The sequence below is a fragment of the Callospermophilus lateralis genome, chromosome 1, assembly GCF_048772815.1.
Source record: "Callospermophilus lateralis isolate mCalLat2 chromosome 1, mCalLat2.hap1, whole genome shotgun sequence".
In the NCBI taxonomy this organism is placed as follows: Eukaryota; Metazoa; Chordata; class Mammalia; order Rodentia; family Sciuridae; genus Callospermophilus; species Callospermophilus lateralis.
The window spans coordinates 92773535-92799641 of NC_135305.1; the positions used below are offsets into that span (position 1 = coordinate 92773535).

The 26107-nt window shown below is 41.6% G+C and overlaps 1 protein-coding gene across 3 annotated transcripts in view; it reads right to left on the minus strand.

Moving 5' to 3' along the window:
* Positions 1–26107, minus strand: part of Elmo1 (engulfment and cell motility 1) — a 551061-nt gene that overhangs the window by 429350 nt on the left and 95604 nt on the right. For all 3 annotated transcript variants that reach the window (XM_076864020.2, XM_076864023.2, XM_076864025.2), the window contains exon 2: positions 18675–18825. In XM_076864020.2, the coding sequence (XP_076720135.1) occupies positions 18675–18752 (78 nt within the window). In that variant the 5' untranslated portion in view covers positions 18753–18825. The remainder of the gene's footprint in view (positions 1–18674; positions 18826–26107) is intronic.

The window sequence follows — 26107 nt, forward strand, 5'->3', positions numbered from 1 at the left end:
ACTTCCGACCACATATTCCACTGCTGGGTGGCTCTAAGCAGCTGCTGGCCCTAAGCTGTTAGACACATGGAAGCTGTTGCTACTTTCTGCACAAAATCAATCTTCTAGGAGTTCTGCAATGCAGGGCTTGGAAAAGCTTTGAACCAGTCAACTCATGAAGAACATAACTCATAAGATGATAAAAGAGATAGCAATCAAATCACCACAGTAAGGAGGACCCAACAAGGAGCCACCCTGCTTTCAACCAGATGAGACTAACTGAGACACCACAAGAAGAATGCACTGGCCTAGTACCATGGTTTTCCCTCCCTTCCTGTTGAAACCCCTCAATTTTGTTGTTATTGTTTTTGTTGTTGTTGTTTGGTTGGTTGGGGGGTGGGGGCGGGTAACCAGGAGATTGAATTCAGGGACACTTAACCACTGAGCCACATTCCCAACCCTTTTTTATATTTTATTTAGAGACAGGGTCTCCCTAAGTTGCTGAGGCCCTCACTAAGTTGCTGAGGCTGGCTTTGAACTTGCAATGCGCCTGCCTCAGCCTCCTGAACTGCCAGGATTACAGGCTTATACCACTGCACCAAAAAGAAACCCCTCAGTTCAACTAGCCAGGTGCTGAACTGGTAAGTTCCAAGACAAACACCATCTCTGCCCATGGACCTGTTCATTAAAATTCTCCCAGAAGGTTACATAAGGTGTTTCTCTGTCCAGTTCTCTAAGACCTGGAATGAGGTGGCTTCAGTAATACACCGAGAGATTTTTGTAGACTCACTGAGTAATTGGCCTTTCAATTCATTGTGAACAAAGACCCAGGAGAAAAGAACATTCAATCTAAAATGAAGAAATCAGTTCTTCCTGTAACTCTGCAAACTATAAAGGAGCTAAAAATTAATTTCTGGATTCTATTTGAAAATATTTGGATTTAGAATATTTAGGCAAAATTATTTTTACTGGCTGAGTATGTTTTTAAAACTTTTGTAAAAATCATCTGAATTCCTTAAAACATCTTGTTTTGAAGGTCAAAATGACCTTCTCATATTCAATAGTGAACTGAGATCAGAAGATGAGGAATGCTTTTCAGGACAACCTAAAAGGGATACAGTAGCCAGATTTCTATGTGCACAGTGAGCCTCTTCGCTCATTCTCTTCACCTAAGAGAATATTAATCTGGGAAAATTTTATAGTTTGCAAAAACATTTTTATTTGTTAGATGAAGGGTGCATTTCCATATGAATCCGATTGGCAAAGTACCATGGAACAAAGTTATACTTAAGGATTTAGCCTTTTTAAAAAGAATTCATTCCTCTCTTATCTTAACTCTTATTCTCTAAAAGCGTTCCTTCGCTTAATTGACCAAAGTCAGTTAAGTTCAGACAGCACATTTCCTATATAAAAAGATTTTTGCCTGCTTTTCATAAAATAAGCTAAACTTCTGAAAATGGCCAAGTTTTCTAAGTTCATTTCTAATCTACATCTCTGGCAATATTCTTTATTCCTTAATGTGAGTTTTCACCCTTTCCTTTCTGTATGCTTTCTCTTTTGTCTTTAATAGAATGTCAGTGCTATGAATTCCAAAACCCGCATCTCTCACCCTTATCCTTCTTCTAAGGTTTGACCCTGCATAACCCCTTGAGCAAATCCATGGACCCACATCCACAGGATGTCTTGCCATCTCTTCAAAGGTTATACTTTTTTTTTCCTTACTAAACCTGATTCTCCTTTTGCTTCCCTGTTATCTCAAAAAAAAAAATTATATATATATAATCACTTTCCCACTCAAGGCACATGTCCCTTGAGGGCATCAGAGTCCCCCTAAGGGAGTCCTTCATTGTTTATTTAGGAGGTGGCCAGGCTGTCCTGCCAGGAGGCTCCTTCCCAGGAGACCCCCCACCAGCTGTCACCCCTCATCAGATCCCCTCCCTGGCCTGCCTATGATGAGCCCTGGCGGCCCATGGCTGCTCAACCACCTGTTCCTGTCTGTTGGCCAAGGCACCTGGCTTGGGGACTTTACTCGGCCCCCATGTTCACCTTGGAGCACTCCAGTCTGTGGCTGTCGACATTTCTGCCTTGGCACCTGTCTGCTGAGGCTGGCAGCACCCCCGCTGAGATGCCCACACCTGTTAGCAACTTCCCATGTAGGCACAGCCCTCTGCTCTGACATGTGCACTTCAGGCACAGGCCTGCCCCAGCAGGACAACAACCAGGAGAGACAGTCTGGCTGTGCCATGTTTTTAATGACATGGAAAAAATGCTCAAAAGATGATATTAAGGACTAGACACATGAAAAATATGCAGGATGGTGATTTTTTGTCAACTAGTTGGCTTTTCTGTCTCTGCTCTGAACTATGAGCTCTTGAAGGACTTTAGCAAAAGACTTCCTGGAATTGAATCCTGCCTTCTGCAGTATCTGGCTTTGTAACTTCAGACTTATTAATTACTTCTCTTGATGCTTCTGTTTTCTCTTCTGAAAAGCAGTTTTGCGCCTAAAGTAACATCATGGAGATTAATGAAAGTTTGGAGTAACACCTGGTACATAGTAACCTATTATATAACGATCACCTATGAATAGCCCCTTCATTTCTTACATCCCACTTGGATATAAGATACAGGTAAATTGCTGATCAAATAAATTACATAAACAAATGAATGAATGTCTAATTCTTCTTTCTTCTTAGAGTGATTCTAGTCCTGGGTGCTCCCTTCAGCTCTTGACCTAGCCAGTCCTTTAATTTTAAATTTATGGTTGTGTTTTGCCAATTCTAGATTAACTTTCTTTGAAGGCAGCACTGCCTCTGAGACACCCAATCAACTCCTGGTCTGTGGCTGCTGAACCTCAAAAGGTGTGCAATTGATGAACATTAATTAACAACATACCTTTTTTTCTACTTCTAGCTTTTCTCCCTTTTTTTCATTCTTTCTGACTGCTACTAAGGCTCAGGTGAGCAGTTAAAGATAGGACACAGCAAGAGGACAGAAGCAATCCCCAGTCTGCCCTTCCTCCCCCTCTCCATAGACCCATCATCTCACAGTCCTTTAATTTCAAAACTGTTTTCCACAAAGACTTAAAGTTTTTGGTTCTCAACTCTTAAAACAACCTTTCTCCAGTGCTTTAAAAGAATCTGACAGCTGCTTTATTCTGACACTTTGAGGCGGTACAACACAGCATTTGGGATTTTCCTTTGCTTTTATAGATGGAAATTCATTGAACATATTCTGCACAGCAGTTATGAGTAATGTTGGCCCAGGAAGAAAAGAAACCCAGCTTCCAAATGTCAGGATACCACTGAGAAAGGATCTGCATGTTGGCTATGACTTGTACAATGTGACTTGGAGAAACTTTAATGTACAGTACCCCATCTAGATCCCAGAGGGGCTTGGTGACATTGTGTCACTGACACCAGCCACTTTATTACAGTTTTCCTTCTCCAGTGATTCTTCTGACTCTGCTCCATACTTTCAAGCCATATATTTTCAGGACGGAGCAACCTGAAGTTCTGAGGCGGGTGTGTGCATAGTGTTTTCCTAATAACAACCTAACTAGTCAGGAAGCTAATGACAAAACCACACTTTCCAGAGGCAAATTTAGCTGGTTCTTGGAAAGCAAGTATTTTGACAACAGTTGCAATGTGAATCACTGACACAAGATTCCAGTAATTACCAGAAATGACAGAGGCTCACAACAACCTCTCCAATGTGGTAAAACCATGTTATCACATTAATTTCAAAAATTAAAAGATGACAGGCTATGCCACCTTTTTCTTGACAGATGATGATTTGCTTCAAAAATGGTTCACTAAAAAGGACTTATTTCAAGCTTCATGAAACTAATTAAATATGATCTTTCACCAAGATAAAGTCTAATCTTTGTCTCATAAAAATCACTGGACGGTGAAGATAATAAATGAAGACATTAATAATTAACACCCAAATGCTCCAGTAGGTTAAAGACAAACAGATATGCTTTCCCTTTTAGATACTCTAACAAACCTCTATGGAGCAGAAACTGTGTTTTCCTTCCATTGGGAGAGAAATTGCAAGTCTAGAAGAAGACAGAACTATTGAGATGGACAACACAAAGTAAAACACAACTTTTATCAGTTATGTTCTCCTATGATTCTCTTTCCCACTCCTTGATTTGTCTTTCTTAAACCCTTTGGTGGTGGTGCTAGGGATTGAACCCAGGGCCTTGTGCATGAGAGGCAAGCACTCTACCAACTGAGCTATATCCCCAGCCCCCACCTTCCTTACTATTTATAAGTAGAAGTACCTCCAGATACTTCTAGATTCACTAGCAGGTCATTTTCCTCCACCAGGCCTTGCACTCAAGTCTTCTTTTTCTTTTGTGAAAATGAATGATTCACACTGCGAATCACTTCAGGTCTTACGGACTACTTACTTCATCCCTTTCAAATAATCTCCTCATTGGTCTCCAGTTCATATATGGAAGGCTAACTGTATTTATGCGCAGAGTTTAAAAATTAAATGTCAAACAGGTAAAGTAGGAGAAATAGAAATGACTGTCCACTTGGATGGACAAGATATCATCAGATTAGAGGAGTAGATATGAGGAAGTCGGATAAGCTCTGAAGGCAAGCAAGGTTCAGGTTCAGTTTAAACAGATTATGGAGGCTTATCAACAGCAGAGAAACAGATGGGAAGGAAGACAGCAGTCAAATTAAGTGAACTGGTGGCAAAGGAAGTATTAAGAAATGAGTTCACATTTTTCATTTAGTTTTTTTCCCACCTTTGACTGGTCTCTCTCCACCACATAGCAGGTCTATGTGTTTGTATGAGGATGCACCAATTTCAGTTCACCCTTTTTTGAGTGGTAATGGATGTGCTAAGAAATCTTGCCAGCAGATTGTGGGCTCCCAGGTCTCAAACAAATATCCCATTAATGTGCTAGTGGCAACCTGAGGCAGAACCACAGCCTCAAAGAACAATTAAACAGGCTTTGCAGGAAGGACTTAAAAAATGGAAACAATAGCCACAATCTCACATTCTTTCTCCAAACACCCCTACTTCAACATCATCAACCCAGACTTTCATTATCTAACATGACTTGGCCCATTCTTCTGATTAAATCGATAATGACAGTAGCTCTCTTCTCAGTGACTGCCACTTAGCCACCACAAAAGAATATCACTAAGTCTATTTTACCATGAGAAAACAGCATGAGAATTCTGAGACAAAAAGTCACATGATCGCAGCTGCACAACACAGGTGCCAGAATCGGGACTTGACCCCAGACATGTATTACAATTCCAGAATTCTTGCTCTTCAACTCCATCCCAAATCTAGAGTCTTCAAAGTGAGCAGCAACAAGCTCAGGTGCCCAGAACCAATAGCTGAGGGGAAGGATGCTGGAATTCTGGGTATCTTGGTCCCTGACATGTGGTAAGTTTTTGAAAAATGTTATTTTTAAGCATGTTTTTAGCATTACTATGAGAATAGTAAATGATCCTTTCTCATGCATTATCCACATAAATTATAAGGAAAGCCCACATTAACACTGAAACTTTGGACATCATCTCCTCTCCCAGGGGAAGAAACCTCTCTGTTCCAGTCCTCTTCTAACATTTAATGCCTAAATCACAACCCCCAACTCAGCTTTTCAGTAGTGCCCTTCTATGCAGCCACTCCAACTTAAGCATAAATCCATCTGTAAGTTCGAATTCAAATCTTACCCCAAAAGTCTCTTCCAGTTTTCAACTTGCATGCATTTTGTTCTGTTTTGCCAGAGTGTAAACCTGCAGTAGACACTGAATCTGTCCTAGCTTCACACTGTGTTGACTTCCAGTCCTGCCAGTTCAATCTAGGGCAGCTCTCTAGACTTTCCTCTCTAGCCATCCTGTGGGTACATTGGAGCAATTAAAAGCAGACTCTATTTGGATTGCCCCAGGTGTTTTTGGCTGAAGACACAGTGAATGCATACTGAGTGAATGTTTGTGATGTATATGGAGGAACTGACAATGTCACATAAATGAGAGAGACTGGCTAAAAAGGCAGGTGAGAAGCAAAAAGTATCCAAGTCCTATAGACAACTCTTGAAGGTTTGGAACCATCACATAATTTTAGACAGGAAAGTGACATAAGTGGCTATGTATTTTCAAATAATATGGGATTTTGCTGGAGGCTAAGAGACTAGTTAAATGGACAAATTGGTCAGTGAACCAAACCCAAAGGAAACATGGAAGGATATCCAACAATACTAATGTCTGACTCATTTTCCTATACCCATTTCTAAATTTTCCATGAAAAATGTGAATCCACTTAAATATTCCTCTAGTGGTATTTTCTATCTTAGTAGATGTCACCACCATCTGTTCAGATGTTCACAGTGGCTCAAGAGGCTGAGGCAGGTGAATCACAAGTTCAAAGCCATCCTCAGCAACAAATGAGGCCCTTGGTAACTTAGCAAGACCCTGTCTCACCCTGGGGATGTGGCTCAGTGGTTAAGTACCCCTGGGTTCAATTCCTCATAACCAAAAAAAAAAAAAAAAGAATCTTGGAATCATCCTTAACACCTCAACCTTACCACTACCACATATAATCATTCACACTTTCCTGTCAAATCATTCTTCTCACATGTTTCATTGAGGCATGCATCTAATTTCTTTCCATCTCCCCTGTCACCAATCCAGGCAATGGCATGATCATTTCCTGAATGTGCTTCTATAAGAGCAATTGAAGCAGTCCCTCTCATTCTATCTTTCTTCTCCTGGAGTCAATTCTCAAACTTGTACCATCTAAAAGTGCTAATCATCATGTCATTCTCTTACTTAGATACCTTCTGTTTTCCCACTGTTTGGACAAAAGATCAGTTGATAGGGCTCTTTATGATAGATCCTCATCTCATCCAACCAGTTAAGCCCAGAGACACTGCTCTTTCACACTATCAAATTTTTCTTCAGTGCCAAAGGGGTAACTTACTAGGCAGGATCTCTTTAAATATTTCCTCTTTTCCATTCATTCTCTTCTTGATTAGTGGAACTGCCAAATGAGCATGGGTTGGTATTTTTTAAATTTATACTTTTCAACATATTTAGTATTCACATTTTTCATTCCTTTAACATTTGGGCCATGTTCTGGAGGAATCCCTTATTTTTATCCTCCAACTTACCAATTCTCTCTTTAGCCAAACCCACTTTATCTGTGTATTTTATAGTTTCGAAACAATTACTATAGTTTATTTTTTACATTTTACTTCCTGTCTGTAAATTTTCATTTCTAATTGGTTACTTCTTATCATAGGTTTTATATCCACCTACCTTGTGTTCATAATCTCCTGTCTGCCTGAGTATGAGTCTCTCTCCTTAAAGTTCTCCCTGCGAGGATACTTGACACTTGTTTTTAAGCTCTCCCTTGTGCTCTGTGTTTCTCCACACTGAGCAGCTAGGGAAGAAGTAGCAGATATGATAAAGAGAAATCCCAACTGTAGGCACATTGCTGTTACGACTGATTAGATAGAAAAGTTGAGGGAGAGAGAATTGTCTAGGAAGACACACGGTTTCAGCTGGAGCAAACTCAGCATATGTTCATATCCGACACCAAGGAAAGGAAAACACAAAAAGTAGAAAAACGACACAGATTTGGGGCAGGGAGGCACAATGATGACTGTATGAGTCTGAAATACAAGGGACTCTAGATGAACAAGGCAAACAGGCAGATGGGTAGTCATTTATATGGGTCAGAAGGTCAAGGAAAAAAGTGATAGCCGGAAAGTACAAGCAACTTATGATGATGACACTGATAAAGCCAAACAGAGCACCACAAACTTGTCCCTAAGCAAAGATTAGTATTAGTCATTTTGAAAATGGACATGACTACTCTGAAAGTCACTTGGTTGTCTTCTGGCCATGGGACACATGGATGGGAGGATCCACATAGGTCTTCATAAAGTGAATTCGTGGAAATGTAATAACGTGTTTAGAATGTATGGTGAGGGCAAAGGAAGGATGTCCTCATCAGAGTCACTCCTTTCCATAATTATGTTAAATTTTCCATATCAGTAGGCCTAGAGTACAAACATGAACTCTCTCCTTTGCTCAACAAACATTTGTTATAAGTTATGACTTTACCACCTGCCAGGCAGAACTCAGCCAACCCATTCAGAGCATCCCACAATGAGTTATGACACTGGCAAGTGGAGCCACACAGGATGTTACGATGCATCTAACAAGGTCCCTCTTCTAGACAGAGGAGTCATAAAAGACCCTTTCTAGGGAAATTGTACTTCATCTGGGATGGAAGAACAAACAGGAATTAGATAGGAGGAGACGTGAGGGGTGTGATTTCCCATTAAAAGAAGTGACATTTATGAAGACTCAGAAGAGGAAAGGAATTTGTGTTCATGCACAGAGAAAAAGTCACATATGATGAGAACCCACATAAAGGAGCCAGAGTATCTCTAAATGAGTCTGGTAAAGTAAGCAAGGGCCGGGGATAGCAGGGTTCCAGAAACCACAGCAAAATGTCTGTATCCTATTCCAAGAGCAGTGGGAGAGCCACTGAACAATGCCAAGACTGGGAAGAGGGATTGGAGTAGAAGCAGGGGCAGAGGCCTGGAGTCCTGCTGTCACCCAGTGCAAATAAGCTGGAGCAGTGGCAGCAAGGATGGACATAAGATCAGTGGAACCCAGAACCACTCAGGCTGTAGACTCTACAGGATGAGCTGTTTGAGGGGCTGTTGGAGATGAGGAGGTGGGTCATGCATGAGGGTGATATTGCTGATTGAGAGGACTCACTAATCCACTTGATGGATAACTAAAAACCAGAATCTAGAAAAGCATGCATTTTATTTCCCTGAGGCTCCTCTCATTTCCATAGAGTTCTGGGCACACTGCACTTTCTGTCTACATACCCCGAGGGATAAAGTACAAGCTGCCTTTTCCTATAACAAGCTGCCTTTTTCTGGGAACCCAGAGTCCTCCTTTCATACTGAAATCTACACACGTCTATATCCCAGCATACACTTCCAGTTGACTTAGCAGGAAAATAAAGCACACGGTGTGACATGCACAGAAGTGTCAGGAAATGTAAGAGGTCTCAGTCACCAAATCAAAACAAAATACTGCTGATACAAGACTCTACCCTGAGTCGCCCAAAGGTCCCTCAGTGATAGTGTTGTGGAGGGAAGTAAAATGGAAGAGAATAACCATCTCCACCTACTTAGATGGCAAACTAAACTCTACAGTTCATTTTCAAAAGGAAAAGCAGAATGAATACTGGAGTTCATTCTGGCTCAATTAAACTCACTTCTCAACTGAGGAGACAAGCACATTTGCCATCTTTCTTTTCCAAAGCATGGTGCGCTCTACATGAGGTTATACAGACTATCTCACAAGAAGAAAGCTAAAACCAGAAAAGGAAGTACCCCAGTCACTTTATTTTAAAGGAAGTTTAAGAAATAGCTGGTACATTACCAAATCCAACGGTTGCAAAAATCAGATGAGGGATGGCTATTTATCCACTAGTGTCATTCTGAGAGCACAAGAGCAATAGTGCAATATTACAGAATTTTTATCATGCCTTTCTTACATGGGACAGAGTGAGTAATTGAAGATATTATGTATGTATTCTGTAAAGTAAGGAGAAGCTAAGAATTATGGGACCATTTTTCTGCTGGAGAAATTGAGGTTCTACTTTTAAGAGACTTGCTAAAAGTTACTGTGGGAACAGGAAGTATTACCTGCAGAATGAGTGAGAAATTTCAAGAGCTCCACACTAGTTCTTTCCAAACGTAGCTCCAACCACATGAGCCATTCCACCAGGGGAGCATGATAAAAACAGGAATCCCTGCACCTTGAACCACACTTATAAGATAATTTTCCCCTGAATTTTCAGTATGTTTCCTGAGAAATTCTGAAGCAGAGTCAAGCTTGGAAACCCTGATTCAGTCCATTTTCAACAGGAAGTAATTCTATCTACCACCCAGGGGACATCTGGCTATGTCTGGAGACACTTTTTGATTATCCTATTGGAGGAAAGGATTATACAAGCATCTAGAAAATCAAGGCCAGGATGCTGCTAAAATACTATAATACACAGGACAGTCCTCATCATCAAGAATTATCAGGCCCAAAATGTCAATGTGCAAAGGTTAAAAAATTATCTAATCCAACTACTCAGGAAAAAAAAAAAAAAAAAAACAGTGTGGGGAAACTACAGGACTTCTAGTTTCAGCAAAGCAAGGTTAGAACTCAGCTCTCCAGATATTCTGTTCCATTTTCCTTCATATGATCTTAAAAGACCCATATGAATTCATGTCACTTAATATGGAATTCAACTGTCTTTCATTAGGCAGTTAATATTTAAATGTGTTGGGAACTGTGCTTTTTTCAGACTAAAGAACAGGCTTTCATGCACTTAAGGGAAATTTTGTATTATTGATTCCCATCTTGTCCAAAACATGACACTTGTTCTATTCTGTGTACCAGACAGAATTTACAATTGGCTTCTAGTAGTTACCATTATTAAGCAGAGAGCTGAATGATTATCTCACAGCATCCCCATAACACCAGGAAGGGTTCATAAACATTGCCAATTCCCCTTATAAAGCACTAAATCTGTTCCTGATTTCACAGCAGGTAAGTTGCAGAACTCAACTGAAGTCCATGCTCTTAAGTGGCCTGTTAAAATGCCTGTCCAAGAGTCCAGTTCTGATCAAATTAGCTTTTCAAGGCTGGTATCTGGCTTCAAATGGGTTCCTCTGTAATAACCCAGACCACTTCTCTACCCAGGCTTCTCTAAATTTTTAAGGAAACACAGTTTGGTTGCATAACAGAACATGTCCCTGGAATTCTCATTGTAGATAGAGCAGGCTAGCTCTGCAATGATGTACGCATCTGTTCAAACCAGGCTGGCGTGACTGATGGGAACAGCTACATAGGAATATAATATATGGAGACACTCAAACAGAACTGACCAACAGAAAGGCAGAGTGTTTGGTGTCAAACAGTGCTGGATTCAAATCAGCACTCTCCCAGCTGAGTATTTTTAGGCAATTTAATAATCCTGTGAATAATTATGAAATAGGAAACCTAAAACCAAACTTGCAGGTCTGGAGCAGGATGATAAAATATTACTTGTGAAGCACACTGCCTGGGACACAGTATGTACACAAAAGATCACAGTTGCTATTACTATTATTATTACTGTTACTACTGTTATTATGCACAGAATGAGGAAAACTCCATAACATCAAATACAAAATGTGCTTGAATGTGCTTTACTCATGAGCTTTCAAAAGGTCTTATGTAAATTGATTTTATGCATATTGAATCAGATCTAAAATATGCTACAGAAATACAGTAATTAAAAAACATAGACAATCATTTTGTATGTGCTTACCTAAAAAACACATGCCTCTGGGGTTTTTTTTAGGGATACAAAAGCCTATTGAAATATGGGGAAGAGGTGCTAATATAATTTTTCTGTTTGTAGAATGGAGAATGAAGAATATCAATGTTTTATTCTTATCATCACTGTTCAGAATTCAAACTTCCAGTAGACACACAGAAATAGAGATCAATGCAATAGCCCACGGGACCCAAATGGCTGTAAACCACAGGCTGACCACCAGAAGCTTGTACTCTATTTCAAGAGATGTGCACACATAAAGAGAAATGTAAATTACATTGCATGTGGAATATATTAACTGCCAATAAAAGCTCAGGCAAAAAAAAATGGTTCAAGAAATAGAAGGCTGGAGAAATTACTGCATATAATGTGATCAAAAAAGGTTTGAGCACAAAGCAGCTCTCAGCAGGGCTTAGCAAAGCCAGAATTTTGAGCAGTGGTGAGCTGTCCAAGGCAGGAGGAATTCAGGCTATTGCACTGTTAGAAGGAAACTGTAAGAGATGAGAAAGTCTGTGAATGTGTAGGGATGCATTTCTAAAGGAGTACTTTCTACAAAACAGGAGGACACTTGAGAACTGCTTATACCATGCAGATACCTTGGACCACAGGTAATGCTTAGGGAAATATGGAAGGATATGAATTTATGTTAAGGAATATGATTCTAAAGAATCTGAAAAATATATAGAACCAACGATTAAAACTCTGTGTCTCTTCCCGTCACCCTTTCTGGGCCTGAATCAGCCACACCATCACCTCTCCAAGTGTTCATCCTACACACAGCTCAGTAAAGATGATGGACGTGCTTGCCATCATCTTTCTATCTCTTGGCTTGTACTAGCTTTCCTTGAGCAGAGGTGAGATCTGTCTCCTGTACAGAAAGGATGGAGTCCATACACTGGGCCATGAATGATACATCTCATGATCCCTCCTCTATATGAAATAACTTGACAAAGTTGGTGATACCTCTGAGACCCCCATATCCTCAGGTTGACGTATAGACAGTTTTATCAACCATGTATCTGTCTTCCAAAGGCAACTGAAGGATTGTACAAGGCAATAATATATCCATCTAGCAGAAAAATGAAACTGGTGATCAGCTAGTAGGTCACACTGGTGATGGGAGCTGGTGGAGTTAGGCAGCATTGGTACTTCACATGATGAGATAAAGTGGAATCCAACACTAAGGGCATCCGTCATAAACACAGCCCAGATGACTGAGGAGAGATTGGGACAGATTTAGACAGAAGGAGAGAGATGTGGGACTATGAAGGAAACTTACGTAGACTAATAAAACAAGGAGAAAAATCACAGGCTCCGAAGCTTAATGAGGAGGGAGGTGCAGAAGACAAGAACCAGCAACTTTGCCCAGTGTAACCATGAAAGTGAGGAAACCAGGAAAGGCCCAGTGGAGACCACCTGATTGGGCAGATCCATGAGGACGGCTGTGAAGAAAGGTAAACAGCTATCTGTCCAAAGATTAAGCAGACACTGAAATAATATTAATGGCATGTACTGATGACATTTAAATAAGCTTGGACTGGAAAAGACAGAGAATAAAGTACCCACTAACAAAAGACAGCTCTAAGACAAGGGAATATTTTCCAAGGTAGGAGTCAAAGAGTTTTCTGTTAGAGACAGAGAAGAAGACAATGAATGAAGAGGAAGTGGATAGGACACCGATGCAGAGAAAGGATGGGTTAAAACATACATGAAGGCCAGGTGAGGTGGTGCAGGCCTGTAATCCCAGCAGCTCAGGACACTGAGGTAGGAAGATATTGAGTTCAAAGCCAGCCTCGGCAAAAGCAAGGCATCAAGCAACTCAGTGAGACCCTGTCTCTAAGTAAAATACCAAACAGGGCTGGGGATAGGGTTCAATCCCCGGTATTCCTCACCCCAAAATAAAACCATACATGGAGCAAAAGAGGTGAGGGTTAGGACAGGCCCAAAGCCCTAGGGATAAAGGGGAAGCACCTCTCTTCCCTCCTCTGCTCCTTTCTAGAAAAAGAAGCCATATGGCAGATGTCAAAGGCCTGGAGCAGTCTGTGCAAATCTACAGACATCAATGGTGGCTTTCTGGTCCAGTGTCCTCCTTAGAAAGCAAGGCATGAAAGGACAGGGCATCAATAGGAGATGCAGGGGACTTGAAGAGCATGAGTAGAGAACAGAAGAGCTGCTGTCCATAAGTGTTGGTGGGCAGCCAAGAGATAGAAGAAAACATCATGGAGGCATTCCAGGGAGTCTCTGAACATTCCACAGCATGCACTGGCCTCGTGTCCACCTGGTGCACGCTTTTAATCCCAGTGATGCCTCCCCCACGCCCTTTAATCTTCTTGCCTTTCTAAACATTTACAAAGTTGGGATAAAACAGGATGCAGTGGGGAACTGTTCACAGTGGAAGGCCAGGTAAAAAAGAAAACTAGTATATCTAATTTTCCAATTGGATGAAAACTTGCTTAAACTAGCAGCAATCCCAGTTGCCTTACTGAGGCATTACTCTGAAGCAGGCAATACGCTACATTCTTTTCACATGCTATCTTCACAAAAACCATAAGAGTAGCAAGTAATTATTCTGCTTTCACAAGACAAGGAAACTGAGATTCAAAGACGCTAACTGAATCTCTCACAGAAATCAGGGCTCTCAGACTCCTAAGGTATGAGTGTTTGTGTCCCCCACAAAACCCATGTGTTGAAATTACCTCCCTATGATGCTGGTATTACGAGAAGGTCTATTTAGGGGGTGATTAGGTCCTAAGGATGGTTATAAAGGAGGCTCCAGGGCACCAGCTTGCTGTATCCACCGGATCAGGACCACAGAAGGACTACGTGTGAGAAATAGGTCCTTGTCAGACACTGAATAACCTGTCACCTTGATCTTGAATTTTCCAGCTTTCAGAACTGTGAGCAATAAATCTCTGTTGTTTGTAAACTAGCCAGTTTTAAGTATCATGTTATAGCAGCCAAAGGAACTAACACCTCTGTTTCAGTATCCCTGGAGTCTGTACTGTCCACTCTATCTTAGTGGCGCCTCTTCTCAAAGTTCTGGAGCTCCATGCTCTTGACTGAGAAGCAGACTGTTCAGTAAAAGCTAAGTTAACAAGAACATGGGTCACGGGAGCCTTTTAGCTTTAGTATATCCACACAACCATCATCCTTAGCCTCAAGCGGCCCCTGAGGTTGAAACTCAACAATGGACAGTGAAGACCAGAGAAGAAGCCAGGAATGTTTGCAGAGCTTCATGTGATGCAGCAAAGTCCACTGGTAAATAACTCCTGGGACTTTTCCTGCCTAGTGGAAACAGAACTGTCTCCTGAAAAAAATGTTACAAAGAAGGTCAACACAGTGGTGTGCAGAGAGCCCCTTGAACACGATGGGCATTTTTTGAAAATGGTTGAACAGAAGAACCGAGCACCCTAAGGTAATCACCAGTGAGGAAGTTCCTCCTCTCACTGACTCACCAATGCTACATCAACTTATTAAGTGAGGACTGTTAACCAGACACTGGAGAAACAGCAAAGATGAAGCAACTCCTGTCAAATGACTGTCTCAGTATATAGGAACCTCTGCATTGAATTCATCTGCTGCTTATTACAGACCCAAATTAAAGGCCCCAGCCCTGGCCCAGAATCATAATATCTGCAATAGAAGTTGGGAATATGCACTTTGTAGAAGCTTTCTCAATGATTCTTGTGCACACTCAAGTTGAGGATCACTGGTTTGAGAAACAGTGAAAACAGATGATAAGTGGATAGATACTCAAGATCTCAGAACACAAAGCAACAATGCCTAACCCAAGCCCTGAAAACATCTTTTAGTGAAACAGTAGCTATCCAGTTCAAAAAGAAGTGAAGAGATTTTTAAATGAGACTACCATTCAACAGAAGAAAGGCAGACCGTGTGATCCTTACGGAGCAAGGTAGAAGATGAGGAGAAAACCTAACTCTTCATTGGACTTGCAAGTACATTTCCAATTCTCATGCCAAGATCTGATTCCATCAAAAAAATAAATAAACTACCTGATATTAATTCTGCCACCAGCTTCCCTCCAACTTTTGCAAATGCAGACAACAACAATCTGAGTTCCTAATTTTTGTCTATGTCTCAATGTGGCATCACCAGGAAACCTATAAATTAGTCAACTGTTTAAAAGCTCAGTCTTAGAAGGAAGGAAAGCTTGGGGGTTATATCCTGGTCTGTCACTGACTGTTAAAACGTGTAACTTCTCTGAACTTTAATATTCTTATCTGCAAAATCAGAAAAATCATCAAGAATGCAAGACAGCAATGCTGGGTGCCATGACACACCAAGAAATATCATCATAGCTTTGGTATTTCTTCCCAAACTGCAAAAACAGAATCTAATTGGTAGGATGCATGAAAAAACTCCAAATTAAAGAATTTCCCATAAAATAGCTGTCTGGTACTCTACAAAATTATCAGAAAAGATAAAGACTGAAGAATTGTACCAGATCAATGGAGACCAAAGAGACATGACAATAAATATAGTACTGATCCAACTCAGGATATCAGACTATGGAGGAAATAACTATAAAGGACCTTATTGCAACAATTGATGACATGTGAATTTGGACTGTGAAGCGTGAATTTGATAATACAGTGCTCAATTTCCTAGTTTGTGTGCATGTACCATACATTAAGATGAGGTTTTTCTTAGAAAATACACACTGAATCATTACGGGAAAGGTGCGTGGTGCACATGTGACCCCCTGAAGTCATTCAGAAAAAGCATAGGTAAAGAGTTCTTGATTGCCAGGCGTAGTAGCGCACGCCTGTAATCCCAGCAGCTTGGGAGACTGAGACAAAAGGATTACAAGTTCAAAGTCAGCCTCAGCAACTTAGTGAGGTCCTAAGCAACTCAATGACACCCTGTCTTTAAATAAAATATTTTTAAAAAGAGCTGGGGATATGGCTCAGTGGTTAAGTGCCTTAGGTTCAATCCCTAGTACCAAAAAATAAAAATAGTACATAAATAAATAAAGAGTTCTTTGTACAATTCTCACAAATTCTCTGTGTTAAAAACCATATAAAAATGGTTATTCCTCAGAACTATCAGGCCATGAAGAGAGAAAAAAAAAGGAAACATTATGAAACCATCAAACATTGGAGAAGATCAAGGAAATAGAACAATTAAATACAATGTGATAGTATTCTTGGATTGGATTCTATAACCAAAAACAAAACAAACAAACAAATAAACAACAACAACAACAAAACAGGACATTAGTGGAAAAACTTGTAAAATCCAAAAAAAGTATGTAGTTTAGTTAATGTAATGTACCAGTATTCACTTCTTAGTTTTGACAATTGTAGTAAGATTGTGTTAAGGTGTTAATGTTAACATTAGGGGAAACTGAGAGCAGAGTATAAGCATAAGAGTATACAATCTTTGCAATTTCCGTAAATCATAAAAGATTGTAAAATTAAAATATTATTTTTTAGAAAAGTATTAAAACACACACACATAGCAAAGAACACTACACCAACTCCCAAATACCAGGGAATATATACATATCAAGAGTTGCTGTGTTAGAGCAGAGATTTGCAAACTCTACCAACTATGGTTGAGTCAAAACTAAATAGTTCATCAGAACCACTAAATTAAGGTTCTCTTGGGAAGAAACCATCAAGAACATTTATTGGAACAGGTGCCCCCAGGTGGTTCTGATAAGCACCAGGTACTCAGCTCAGCACCTCTCTGACTTAACAGTGCACAAAGACCCCCTGGAGATCTTGTTATTGTGCACATTCTGGACCAAAGGTCTAGGAAAGTCCTAAGAATGTGCATTTCTAATGAGCTCCCAGGTGATATCCAAGCATCTGGTCCTCAGCCCCAGGTACCAAGAAGGACAAAGCAAGAAGGTAGAAGGGCCTGGGCACACACTGCCAAGCAGTCTTGTGTTAATGCAGAACAGCAGCGTGTGAGACCAACTTCTGGAAGTCATTGTCCTCTTACATTGTAACCAAACCTAATCCTAAATAGATTTAATTGGAGCCAAGTACTTCTTAAAGGTAAAATTTAACCAACAACCTTTAAAAAAACCACACCTGCTACCTGACAAATGTGTACAAAACTACTATCCATCTGTACTCTTCTCTAGTTGCATAGGTCGCTTCTAGATTCTCTCTCTCTCTCTCTCTCTCTCTCACACACACACACACACACACACACACACACACACACCAGAGATCAATTAAAACAATGTAAGATGGGGATTGAATTGCACCTTTTTGACAACAATCCCCCAAATATACCCTTTCTTACATTCAAGTTTAAGTTCAACTAACTCTTATATGACCTGCATCATTTAATGATTCCTTTGGATTCACAAAATGCCATATAACCTTGGCATTTATTTTCTTATCTTCAACCAGATAATAAAATCTCATCAGGAAAAAAGTTGCAAATCATAAATATAAAATCATATCAGAAACATAAAATTAGAGTTGCTATGGTATTCTAGTTTTGAAAATGTAGAAAACCATCTAGAATCCTGTTATTATATGCATTTTGGAATCCATAAGTGCATATTAAATCTCAACCTTTTTTCCTTCAGTCATTTTCTATAGAATGATTATAGTACAATAAACACAAAATACTCTTCCTTAGACTATCTCTAATCAAACAGTGAGAATCACACAACATGACTGTCCAGATCCAAGCTAAAGGATGCTTTGAGAGGTAAAATCATTCTCATAAACCATCATGATATTTTTTCACTCAATAAATATTTACTGAGTATGTATTACATGCCAGACAGTATGCTAGGCACATTGTGAATTCTATACTAGTAATAAAATTACAGTTGGCTGGGATCCAAGACTGAGCCCCTCTGTCCTAATTTTATTATAAAGCTGTTAAAATGACAAAGTGCTAATGTACCTGTTGGCTGCTTCTGCAAAATGCAGTGAGAAAAAAGATTTTAAAATTTAAGTTGTATGTTGCTTATGTGAAAACAAACTGCACATATTCATGTGTCACTGCAAGGCAGGGCTGGGACAGCCTCCACAGTGTCAACTGCTCAGAGCCCAATCCACAGTCCCTCCCGCCTCTTCTGTGCTACAGACACAAACCCCGTATTGACACAATTCAAGTAGATGCTGCAAGAATATAAAAACCCCATCCGTCGCCACTGCATGTGGTACAGAAATTAAACTACACTGCAACTATTATTGTACATATTTTTCAGCACAGCAATAGAGAGCAAAAAGGGGGAAAAGGGGGCTATCCAAAGTCTATAAACATTCTACTATAGAAAGGAAACTGAAAATAACCACCCCACTGCCCTGGGCATTACTAACCTGATCGATTTCCATGAGCTTGGGGTAGGCTCCTGGCCATTCTATGGCCACCTTGACGATGTCCGCGGGTGGTGGCATTGTGAACCCCAAGACTGTCCAAAGCCCTTGGAACTGAGGATCCTACAGCGTGGACGGCCACACGTGTCTACACCTAAGGAGGAATGACAAAAAGAGAAAGAGAAGTCGTTCAGTGCAGATGCAGGGCAAATTCTGCTTCATCACTTCCTGTTTTCACTGGTGGTTTAGGTATAAGAAACGGCTCCCCTTGGCGCAGGGTGCTGAAGACGCAGGGGGTGCACCACAAGCTCCTGAGGAAAGAAGAAAGATGGGGGGACTGTGCCAACACCCAGGAGTTAAACTCTCCAGGGGACGCTGCCCTGTGAGACCAACTTGTGCAACTTCTGCATGGGAAGACAGCAGCCCCTTACCACCAGGTTCTGCTCCCACCAGTGCCCAGGGGCTGAATGGGCAGGGCTTACCCTGTCCAGACACACATGTCAGCGCCTGGCGCTCAGCAGTCGCCGGAAGGACACATTGCCCAGGAAGTCATGGTCAGGAAGCAGCTTTTATTTAAAGCATTTTCTGTGTCACAAATAGATCTCCGCGCTATAGCAACCAGGATATCATGAGGAAGGAGAAATGCCCTGAGAGTTCACACACGTACACACACACATTCCCCAAGGCCAGTTCACACAATGTGTCTACAGGGAAAGAAAATGTACAGCGGATAGGACCACATTCAGAAGAGACCTTGAGTTCTCCTTTGAATGAGCGTTGATTACACAAAGGAAGTAACAATCATCCTCTACTGCCTCTCCCCATTTCTTTATTAAACTTAATTTTTTAAGTGGGTAAAACGGCCATGTGATCCTGTGTTTGTGTGTGTGTGTGTGTGTGTGTGCACGCGCATACAAAGATGTACAGAGTAGTCCCCCTTCCCCATGTCACACATTATTCAATATCCACTTCTTCAAGCCACCCAAAGTAATTTGTTTTTTTATGCCTCCCTCCTGAATGTCTCATGTATGGAAGACAAACACAAAAATATCCCATTGCATGTTACCCTCTCTTTACATAAAAGACAGCATTGTATCCTCTCCTTCTTTTTCATTTAGCCTATCTTATCAATCTTTGCATGTGACTACAATGGAGCATCCTTAATCTGTACAAAGCTACACTGCAGCCAGATGTAGGATGTTTCCTAGCTGGTGAACCAGGTCTCTCTTGTGGGTGTTTAAATGATTTCTTACCTTTGGCTATGGATAAACAAGACTGGGATACATTAAGCAAAGCAAACGTCATTTTTGCATATGTGAAAGTATATCCTTGCAAAAAAGTCACAGAAGTAAAACTGTTAGAGCAAAGAGCGTATGAAGTTTTACATTTTGAGGGCCATTTTCAAACATCCCTCACAGAGGTGCCACCAATTTAGATGCTTCCTCCAGCAACATAGGAGATTGCCTGTTTACCCATTCCTCCAACAGAGTTTTCACAAGCCTGACAGGCTGAAAAACATCACGGTGTACTTGTAACTTGTATTTTTCTGATTTTGAGTGAGGCTGGATGAAGGGAAAAACGCACATGTTCAATTTCCTGTGAACTGTCCTTTGCCCTTTTCTGTCAAGTTCTTGGTTGTTTTTTGTTTGTTTGTTTGTTTTTTACTTTTTAGGAAAGTGATCTCTTTATGAAGATTTTAATGAAACATGTGCCTTTCATTGTTTATCAGACCAGAGTAAACCTTGTCAGTCTGTCCCAAATCTCAATGGCAGTTGGACATTGCTGCGATGATAGAGATAGCAGAGCTAATAATGGAAGCCTCCACAACATAAATAACCAACTTCAGCAGAGCTGACAAGTCAAGGAAATGAACCAAAACAAACTGCTGCTCCTTTGGCCAAGGATGATCAGGGAGGCCTGCTGTGAAGCTAATCAGCGATGACCAGCCAGGGCAAATCTACAAAGCAGTGGCTGAATCACTCAACAAACAATCATTGAGCCTCAACTCCAAGCCAGGCCTATTCTCCAGGCTAATGATACAGCAGCAAACCTAGATGTCAGGCAGCAAAAAAGAACATAGATAAACATAAAACTTCACTAAGAAGGTAGTACTTGAGTACCCACCTATGAGAGATGAGGAAGGGGCCTTGTGGGGAAATCATGTCCCAGGCATAGGAAACAGCAAGTGCGAGGGCCCTGAGGCAGGAACATACTAGGTAATAGTGAGTTGTTGAAGCCAAGTAAGGGGAAGAGTAGTAAGAGAATTAGTTGGGTCATACCTTGGCAGGCTTATCCCCAGGCCCTTGACCCCTTTGGAGCCCAACAATACCCCTTGGCTTGTGATTTCGAAAGAAGGAAGTTCATATCCATGCATATCTGTTCAGAGTATAAATTTCCCAGGGGACCTTTACCAAAATGCCGAAAATCTTGCATTCCATTTGAGTAATTTTAATTTTCTAGGCAGTCATCCTCAAGAAACAATTATTAACCTAACCATAACAATACCAACTGCTGCTTTGTTTCTAACTCCCCAAACCTGAAAACAGCTGGATATGTAACAATAGGGACTTGTTAAAATAATTACGGTGTCTCATATGTGCAAACACAAGCAGACAATTGGGCTTCCTCTTACTAGTCTGCACTCTGTTTGAATACTTGAGCGTTGGAAAAACAATGCATTCTATCTGTATTATATCACTTCAATTCAGAATCCAAATTCAGCTTCTACACCTTAGAATAAGAGTTAAGAAAGCAGGCTCTACTACTGTGCACCCAGATTCTGTCCCTATCAGGTAACACCATTGGAAACAAAGGGCACACAGTCCTGGGGGTTAAGTAAATAGGTCAGAGAAATAAAAATGCAGTTTAAGCACCACCTCCCCCTACATAAAACACCAAGACTGCACCTGAGGAGGCCATTTAACATTCGAGGAATCAAAGGCCAGGCTTGTTTTCCTGCCCCTTTAACTGGCATTTATTTCTCAAAGACTGCTCAGGGAAAACCTGCTGAACAGGTGAGAATACAATAAGGAGGCTCCCCCAGGTCTCCCAAGAGGCCAGTGTGGACAAAACGGCCATTGAGAGGAGGAGGAAGCAGGGCCTTCCCTGGGTACTCACTCAGCCCAGCCAAGCCAAGCTGACCTTGCGGGCTTCCCCCATGAACAAACAGCAAGGGTAGGGGCAGCAGCATGTCTCCTCTGGGGTGGAGGCAGCTACCCAACTGCAGACAGAAAAATCCAGTCCACATTTTACCCTCAGGAGTCCACATTTCTGTCCTCTCTAATTTTTATTTCCATGAGGACACAGCAAGCTCTAAAGGCAGACCCTGTTGCTTCTGATGGAATTCTGGGGAGGTTTCCAGCTCTGGCTTTCTCACATTTGGGACAATTAGGAGTTGGGGCCAAAATTATTGTTGGGGGCAGGGGGCTGCTCTGTGCATTGTAGGGAGGTGGCAGCATCCCTGGCCTCTACCCATGATTAAAGGTCAACAGCCCTCCTCCTCCTCCATCACCACAATTAAAATGTCTCCAGATTGCCAGATGGCCTCTAGGGGACAAAAATCATCCCTAGTTGAGAGGCTATAAGCTACCAAATCTGCCAGGCAGAGTACTAATGATTAGGGCGAGCCATCCTTGAACTGACAAGAGGCAAAAGGCCTCATTAAGCTCTGCAGGAAATATCAACACACAGGCCCAAACTCTTTGTTGTCAATAACAGAGATGGAAATGCACTTTTAAATCTTTAGCCAACACATTCACTATCTTGCTGTCCTTTGCTTCCCCCCGGCACATGACTCTCGTTGTCAACTTCTCTCCACTACACTTGGACACTCTGGATGCAAGACCCACATGCCTTTCACAGTTACATATCTGGAGTCAGGCAGGCAGGCATTTTAACACATGGTGGTTGGACAGCAGACACTGCATCTATTCTGTGATTAACATCTCATTAGAGCTACCGGCGGTTAAACTGAGTCTAGTGTCAAAATCACCCAAGTAGATACCTAGGGTTTTAGTCAGTATTTTTTGTTGCTTTGACCAAAAGACCCGACAGGAAGAATTTTATTTGAGGCTCAAGGTTTCAGAGATCTCAGTTCATAGATGGCTGACTCCATTCCTCAGGGCCTGAGGTGAGCTAGGACATCATGGCGAAAGATTGTGGTGGAGGAAAGTGGCTCAGGACACAGCCAGGAAGCAGAGAGAGAGAGAGAGCTCTGCTCAACAAGACCAAATATATACTCCAAAGACACACACCCCCGGGGACCTACCTCCTCCAGCCATACCCTACCTGCCTACAGTCACCACCCAGTTAATCCCTGTCAGGGGATTCATGCACTAATTAGGTTAAGGCTCTCATAGCCCAATCTGTTCATCTCTATACCTTCTCACATCCTCTTGCACAGGAGCTTTTGAGGGACATCTCACATCTAAACCATAATACCTTGTATTGTTTGAATTGCCCAATAAATATAAGCAATACAAATTTGTGTAGACAGCCTGGTACTTGTACACAAACTGAAACTTTTAGATCCACTAAAGGGAGAAGCAAAAGGCAAGCTATGCAGCTGACTGGACATTCCAACCACTTAGCCTTCTAATGCTACTTTTGAAGCCAGATTTAAAGTTAGGTAGTCAGTGTAGTTAGGTAAATTGGTCTAATATCGAGTAAAATCTAAAATGGAGGCCATGTTGAGAATGAGTTCCCGGAAAAGTTGATCAACTCTCTGGAATGTTAATGAAGTCCAGGAAACAGCTCCCAACAGATTTGAAGATAGCCCATCCCAAAGAAATGTTAATAGACAGCCCCAGCAGATTTGAAGATAGCCCATCCCAAAGAAGTGTTAATGAAGAGCAAACTTGAAGATTCTGACTTGGAAGTGCCCAGATTACTTCTTTGGTCCACCTGTGTCCCAACCCTTGGGCCTTCCCACCTATATTCCATCACCAAAAACTATAAAATGGAGAGACAACCGCACTTTCACGGATTCCATCTCTTGGGTCCCCTTCTTCCTCCAGGAGAAGTCTTTTCTGCTGTCCTTTAATAAACTTCTAATTTTCCACTCTGGCCTTGCCTCAGCATGCTTCTCTGGTGTTATTCTTCAACATTGGGGAAGCAAGGACTCGTCAAGGGTCAACAGCAGTAACACTATCAAATCCCTGGAGGCAGCTAGGGAGGAGGTGGAGAATTCTACAATGTTCCTGTTTTCCTGCTGGATTTACTGTGTCTCAGGGCTAATATTAAGATTCAGTAACCTGAATATGCATGTTCAATAGTCCATTTATAGTCAGTTACATGCACTGAATGAGACAGAGGAGCCCCTTCTTGCTAGAACATTTGTTGCTAAAACCTGCATATCAATTGCATGTGACTCCACAAGTCCTGAACAAGGCCATCCTCCACTGAATGTGTCCTTTGCTTTGGGGCATGTTTCCCAAACAAGGGAAAGTAGACACTCCATCCCTTCTGTAAATTTGTTCTCTCCTCCCACCAGCCTGTATCCAAAGATCTCCATGTCTGCTTGTGTCGAAAGCTCATTTTGTTCTGGTTGATTAAAGATGCTATATCTCTACATGGCTTTCCAGGTAAGTTGAATAGATCTTGGGTTTCAGAAGTTTCCCAAATAACTGACTGATCTGGGTTTTTTTTCCAAATTCCCCACATGGTTTTTGTTTTGGGGACCCTGCAATGACTTCAACCTCTTTTATCTAATCCATAGTCTTTTTTGTTGAACCACACCCCACACTGGTGCAAAAAGGATGGTGCAACAAACACATCATGCCTGCAAGATCTCTGCAGAAGCCTAGTGCTGGGAAAACCAACACTGGCCACCCCCACCATACCCCACCTCAATGAAAGAACCTAATAGAAAACAGATGGAGAAAGAAGTCCTTCAATTCCTCGGCCCCTCTCCTCTTCCCCAGAAAAGTGGTCCTCTGCCCTACCAACCGACATTATCTTTACTGATGGATAATGCGTTTATAATGATGATGGGGAAGGGAGAGAGGGAACAGCTGGCCCCATTTTTAAAATATTAAGTGATCCCTGAGTAGTAAAAGACATTGACACCATTTCCCCTTTACATTGGGTTAGAAAGAGGTGGAAAGAGACTTGGAAAGCAGCCTCCCATTCACTCTCTGCCCTACTCAGGCTTCCTGGGGCTCCCTAGTTTTCATCTTTGAGGACACTGCTTTGCATGGAGCACGGTGCCTCAAGGAGGCGCCTGGAAGACAGAGCTGATAAAAGTTTTGTCCTTCATGCTGCATCCTGCTTTTCCAAACAGACCTATATCATCTACATCCCACATGGACAGGTATAAAAACTACAGGACTGTACCGTCAGCTGCATGTTATTCTGGCTGTAGTAGTTAGTTATCCAGGCCTCCTGAACCCTGTCTTTGTTTCTCTTCTAAACATGTCAGTGAGGGTCAGACAATCCTCTTGCCAAGTTAGATGGATGAGCAAAGCCTCAGGGAAGACCACGGAGGCAGGAGTGGAAGGTGCGGCTGGTTCAGTACATGATGGAGTACCACTGATTCTGTTTTAGTCGGCTTTTGCATGCCGGGGACCTAAAGACCTGACAAACACAGAGTAGAGAAGGAAAGGCTAATCGCGGCTTACAGTTTCAGAGATCTCCATCCAGAGAAGGCCAACTCCATAGCTTTAGGCCCAAGCTGAGGCAGAACATCAAGGCAGAAGGGCCTGGTGGAGGAAAACAGCTCAGGATATGGCAACCAGAAAGCAGAGAGACAGAGCTAAGCTCACCAGAGACAAAATATAAACCCCAAAGATACACTTCCAGTAACCTACTCCCTTCAGCCACACCCTACCTGCCTACAGTTACTACCCAGTTAATCCATATCAGTGGATTCATTCACTGATTAGGTTAAAGCTCTCATAATCAAATCACTTTACCTCACACCTCATATTTAAACCATAACCAATTCTGTCTCTATTAGGGACTGTCTACCCATTCTGAGGACAGAAGATGGCCATGGAAGAAACTCTACAGCTTCAGAAAAGAGGGAGCACTGTAACTTCAGTACAGAATGTATAAGCATTCAGAAAAAAAGTGAGGAAAGGAAAAGAACTAAATCAAATGTGGAAGCTCAATATTGCATTTTATGTATACGCTGCTGACAACAGTCATGCATGGTAATCTTAGTAATAACTTGGCCCATTTACTTGCCAGGAAGGGAAATGTGCTATTGGCTTGCAGTAGGCAAGAGACCTGCAGAGAAAAGTCTTTGCTTTCAGTGTCTCGAACTCTCATAGAAGCTATGGAATAGCTTCCAGAAGGGACTGTGGGCAGGAGCAGAGAACAGGTACTGGGCCCTGGACATTGGAGACTGGGCTGGACACACCCCTCCACTTAGTCTTCATCACAGCCCTGAGTAACAGATGTTATTATTTGCACTAAATTAATGGAAATACTAAATC